Genomic DNA, 5,202 nt, shown 5'->3' on the forward strand with positions numbered 1-5,202 from the left:
ATATAAAATCAAATCATAAAATTACATAATCAAAAACCATAATATTACATATAAAAGTAGGAATATAATAAAAACACTTGTATCCGGGTTAGCCTTAAACAAAACATTGGGTAATCAGAAATCTCTCAATCGATCGTATCATCTCCGAATTAAGTTTTTTTTTTTTATCGAGTGGAGGAGGAAATATCAAATATGCAATTGCTGGCGGCGCTAAACCCGGCGGCCGTTTCCAGGACGCCGCCGCAAACCCTAGATCATTCTTCGTCATCCTCCTCTTGTTTTCTTTCTTCTGCTCAGGTGATTTTTTATTTCCCCCCTCCTTCGAATTTTCGATCCGTTCTTTGTTCTTCTCACGCTTGTTTTGATTCGAAACTTTGCAGAGTTTGAGCTCGCAACGCGGTTTTGGTCTCCTCGTAGCTAGGCCTCGACGGGGATTACCATCTAGGTCTTTATCGAGTCGACAGCTTTTCCGACGATCCAAAGGTCAGGATACGAATATCTCGATGTTGATTCTATTATTCATTCTTTGTCGTCACTAGGGCACAAATTCTATGATCGACTGTAGTTTCTGAAGACAAATCGTATGAATTTTGAAATTTCTATTGAACTAATAGAGACGTTGTTGTAGATACGTGCTTAGTAACTCAGAAAAGAACTTTGACAGAATCAGATGTTTTTCTTGTCTTATACTAGTCTCCTTGAATCTTGGGAAGCTCAAGTTTGGTGTTGTGATTGCATCACGCTTAGACATGATATAATTCGTTTTGTATCCCTATCATCTGTTTTTATTTGGGTTGCTTTAGGATTATATTTCAACTGTAGTTTGTGAACAAATGCTTCTCTGGTCCCATCTCTCGTTATAAGGTTACAACGTTTCTCCAGAGTTTACAGAAAAAGGTCTCTGTTCTTAAGTTTGTTATCCATTTTCCATAGATTTGAAATGTATTCATTGCTTCTTGTGTGTGTATCTTCTCCTGTAGAAATATGTATTTTAGGTTTATGGTTGATTTCTGGATTTTTGCAGTTGTACAGGCAGTAGCAACCCCAGATCCAATCTTGGAAGTACCTCTAACTGAGGAAAATGTAGAGAGCGTTCTGGACGAAATCAGACCATACCTTATGTCTGATGGTGGTAATGTGGCGTTACATGAGATCGATGGAAACATTGTGCGAGTGAAGCTGCAGGGAGCGTGTGGATCATGCCCAAGTTCTACTATGACAATGAAGATGGGTATTGAGCGTCGCCTAATGGAAAAGATCCCTGAAATAGTTGCTGTGGAAGCAGTTCCAGATGAAGAGACTGGCCTTGAAATGAATGAGGAAAACATTGAAAAGGTTAGATTTTGGCATTTGATCTCTAGCTTACGTTCTCTGAACATGTGGTTTCCTGTTATCACTTGTTCGATCCATATTTGTGGTCTTGAACTGAATGATGAAAATTTTGAAAAGGTTAGAATGTGGCATTGTCTTTAGCTTAAGTTCTCTGCACATGTGGTTTCGTGTTATCACTTGCTCAATCCATATTTTTGGTCTAAATACTGTTTTTACGCGTCTTGAACTGAACAAAAACATTGGAAAGAGTTGTCTTGGTATAAGCTCTAGGTTGCTTAATGGCTATGCATATGTGGTTCGGTTATATGACTGGTAGTTGCAAAATGCTAAATGTATTAAACCGAGACTATAAGTTAGCAAAAGTGATATTCTGTTTCCTGTGATATCGTTAGTATGGGCCTTTTTGTGAATTTATGAGCAAGTAAATCTTCATGTCTTAATCCTGTGGACTTTTTTATGTGTGCTCTTAAAAGCTATTTATTTTGTGTGACCACCATGTCTTAAACTTTTGGAGTTTATGTTTGTGATGTTAACAACGCTTTGTGTGCATGTATATTGTTTAGGTACTGGAAGAAATCAGGCCGTACTTGATCGGAACAACAGATGGATCGCTTGAACTGGTGGAGATTGAAGATCCGATAGTGAAGATAAGAATCACAGGACCTGCTGCTGGAGTCATGACAGTTCGAGTAGCAGTCACTCAGAAACTCAGAGAGAAAATCCCATCAATCGCAGCTGTTCAACTTATATAGAAAAAAAAACAAACTCTTTCCTTGTATTGTATGTTCCCTTCTTTTGTATTAGCTCCCTTTTGTATAGTGACAGTTGTTGTGCATAGATACTACTTACTGTGTTTTAACATTTTGATATTTGTCCCCAAATAAGTTCGAATACACAACCCTTCATATTGTGATCTTAAGTTCCAAAGAGTCGTCTCACTTATTATTTTCAGAATGAGCCGATCGTTTTCATTAATCTCCTTGGCTCTCATCTACTACCTCTTCCTTCATCACCACCTTCTCGTAGCTTCTCAATTCGAAGGATTCGATGCTGAAGACGACGATGTCTCCGACGATTCCTCTCACCTCCACACCCTTCCTCCTCCTCTTATCACTCAGTCGCACTCATTACTCCCCGATCTGGAGTTGGAACCGGAACCGGAACAAACCGAATCTGACCCCGATCTCGTCCCTGAATCAGACCCCGAGCCTCAATCCACGCCATTTGAATACTGGGATGAAGACGAGTTCGAAGGACTACCTACGGAGGTAGAGACACTTGAATCACCATTGATTACAGAAAACATCACTACTCATGCTAATTCAAAGACGTTAGATCTCAACACTTCTTCGGGCGCTCAAGAAGATGCTACTAGTACTACTGATCCGTTGATGAAGAAGAAGACAAAGTCGTACGCGGTGGAGATCGCTTGCGTCTGTTTCTTAATCGCTCTCACAATCAACTACTTCGTCGGCAAACGTGAGAACGAGAGTCTCGCGTTAGCTTGGGCGGCTAAATTCGCTGCCAAGGATACAATATTCCATAAGAATTTTAGTATCTTAGGAGTTAGTGAAGGAGAGGATTCGCCATTGTTGTTGAAAGAATCGTTGAATGTGTTCAAATTCTACGCCAGTGGTCGTAGGTACTGCCATGGATTGCTGGCTACTATAGAGCTTAAGAGCAGACACGATCTGATCTCTAGGCTTTTTAATTTGGTGCTTCCTTGTAAAGATGAGATTACTTTTGAAGTTTATATGAATGAAGAAACTATGGATCAGGTTGTGTTGGCTATTGTGAGGAAGAAGGCTGTGAAGACGATGTTAAAGGAGACGAAGGATTTGCGGAGATCTGCTTTGATTCTTCCTTTTGGGAGGAAATGGGTGTCAGATGAGTTAGCTGTCATCTCTGAATCCAAGGAAGTAGCTGCTAATATGATCACTGACTCTGTGCTTGATCTGGTGAGATCAGTTTTCCATCTTTTTTTTTTTTTTTTTTTTTTCTCTCTAAAGATTCTCCATTTTGTTTGATGATTGATGATAACTCCTTATAAGCTATATTGTAGAACCGACCGTATCTGTGTATTCAGTGGTGAGTGATATTGTGAGAAGGAATCAGAGTGAGAAATGGTAGAGGCAGAATTTGGCAGTTCCATAGCAGCTCTTTTCTGAGTCCAGTCTGAATTTTCAAACTTTTGGGAGTGTACTTGAATGGGTCTTATTGTTTTCCAGTGAGTGTAAGATATGTTGGAATGAAGCTTTAGTGCCCTTTAACCATTGTTACCTTAATAGGTCAGTATTGGAGTTAGTTAGGATATGGTAATTGATCCTCTGTTTGTATCTGTATGTGGTCAAATAGGGAAATCAATAACTTCCAATGGGAACCCTTAAATTGCTGTTATAGATTTGGTTTAACGTTGCACATTATTAATCTCGATGATACTATAACTAACCAGATTCGGGCATGCATGCAATGGAACTGTGTAGGTTTTGGGTGACAACGCTGTGGATAAGTATGGGAAGAATTTCATCTCGATGCATATATCTGACCAACACCCTGGCAAGCACAAGAAGATGCTGCTTTTCAAGTTTTCCTTACCCGATGCTAAACATATGGATGATATCGTCCGGTTGGTGTCGCTAATTCCATATTACATCGACTTAGTAGGACGATACAGACTCAGCTCCCAGGTACAGTGCAAACTTATGATTAGTTATATTATATAGCCTGGTTAAAAGTGTTGAAAGGCTGAGTTTTAAGTGTCTTGATTCAATGAAGGCGCGGATCAAAACTGAGAGTGGTAGGCAAAAGGCAGCAGAGGAAGCACACAAGGAACTTCACAGCGCGAGGCAAGAGGCATTGCAGAAGAAAAAAGCAGAAAAGAAGAAGATCATGGAGGAAGCGGAAGCAAAGCTGAGCGCAGAAGTGATAAGGAAGAAAGAGGAAAAAGAAAGAGCAAGGCAGGTGAAAAAGGCAATGCCGAAAATGAAGATGAGCCGTAGTCACTAGCTAAAAGCTTATCAAAGAGAGCCATCCAAAATTCATTTGTCAAAAGCATAGAAAACATGGTCATGTGTTTTAACTCAATGGCTGCTTTTGATTCATTTGTTAAAGTACCATTTGCTTCTCCCTTGATGTACCATTTTTTTTTACTGATAATGGAGTTTTTGATGTTGAGCTGGAAAGTCCGGGGAGAGCTTTGTATGGCTTATTGTAGGCTTATCTCAAGTACGGTATTATCAAAAGTTATTTAGTGGCATAGGTTCGTCTACATTGTTACTTTGCAGTAGAGTATGATATCTTCTCGATGAGCCTTCAGAATCTTCTCTTGATTGACAACAAAAGCGCGCAGGTCCTAGAAATGGCAACGTCGTGACTTTAGCCAGGTTTTGGCTGTATCTTGAAACCTGATCCAGTCTATCCTTGAGGAGTGTTATTTTTATGTAGATGATATAACTTGTCTTTTCACTTCACTTGCAGCAGCAACCATCGCGTCTTCTTCATCATCCACGAATGGACCCTGATCAACTGAAGATCCCAAAGGTAATTTTGAGTCCTATCTTTAAAGACAATCGAATAAGTTCAATTTAGTTTTACAAGCAACCAAAGACTAGCAAATTCTAGTTTTCTATGTCGTTTAAACTATAAACAAAGTTAAAGAGTAAGGAGCGTAAGGAAGGAACATTGAAAGGTTAAAAAAGCTTAACACTCATATGCGTTTGCATTATTCTGGCTTTATTCTCTACTATTTTAAAAAATTTCGGGGAAACATAGATAGAGCAGTTAAGTTGATGGCAGATATAGAACGATAGGGGTGAATCTAGTACAATATGATAGTTACGAGGGAAAAATAGGACGTTTTCAAAAAGCTTT

At 39.4% G+C, this 5,202-nt stretch overlaps 2 protein-coding genes across 2 annotated transcripts; both read left to right on the forward strand.

Annotated features, from left to right (window-relative positions):
• On the forward strand, positions 1-2,251 carry LOC104724519 (nifU-like protein 2, chloroplastic). The gene is made up of 4 exons (XM_010443019.3): positions 1-297; positions 381-483; positions 1,025-1,335; positions 1,896-2,251. Exons 1-4 carry the CDS (start codon positions 193-195, stop codon positions 2,082-2,084), a joined length of 708 nt encoding a protein of 235 aa, XP_010441321.1. The 5' UTR covers positions 1-192; the 3' UTR covers positions 2,085-2,251.
• Positions 2,153-4,514, forward strand: LOC104724511 (uncharacterized protein At5g49945). The gene is made up of 3 exons (XM_010443007.3): positions 2,153-3,290; positions 3,816-4,019; positions 4,108-4,514. Exons 1-3 carry the CDS (start codon positions 2,286-2,288, stop codon positions 4,336-4,338), a joined length of 1,440 nt encoding a protein of 479 aa, XP_010441309.2. The 5' UTR covers positions 2,153-2,285; the 3' UTR covers positions 4,339-4,514.
• Positions 4,515-5,202: the final 688 nt, after the last annotated feature.

Source organism: Camelina sativa, chromosome 2 (genome assembly GCF_030686135.1).
Source record: "Camelina sativa cultivar CO46 ecotype springtype chromosome 2, ASM3068613v1".
Taxonomy (NCBI): domain Eukaryota; kingdom Viridiplantae; phylum Streptophyta; class Magnoliopsida; order Brassicales; family Brassicaceae; genus Camelina; species Camelina sativa.

Coding starts and splice junctions, on each gene's coding strand:
- LOC104724519 (XM_010443019.3), top strand. CDS start 193: ATGCAATTGCTGGCGGCGCTAAACCCGGCGGCCGTTTCCAGGACGCCG. Junction 484..1,024: donor GCTTTTCCGACGATCCAAAG/GTCAGGATACGA, acceptor GGATTTTTGCAG/TTGTACAGGCAGTAGCAACC. Junction 1,336..1,895: donor ATGAGGAAAACATTGAAAAG/GTTAGATTTTGG, acceptor TATATTGTTTAG/GTACTGGAAGAAATCAGGCC.
- LOC104724511 (XM_010443007.3), top strand. CDS start 2,286: ATGAGCCGATCGTTTTCATTAATCTCCTTGGCTCTCATCTACTACCTC. Junction 3,291..3,815: donor CTGACTCTGTGCTTGATCTG/GTGAGATCAGTT, acceptor GGAACTGTGTAG/GTTTTGGGTGACAACGCTGT. Junction 4,020..4,107: donor GATACAGACTCAGCTCCCAG/GTACAGTGCAAA, acceptor GATTCAATGAAG/GCGCGGATCAAAACTGAGAG.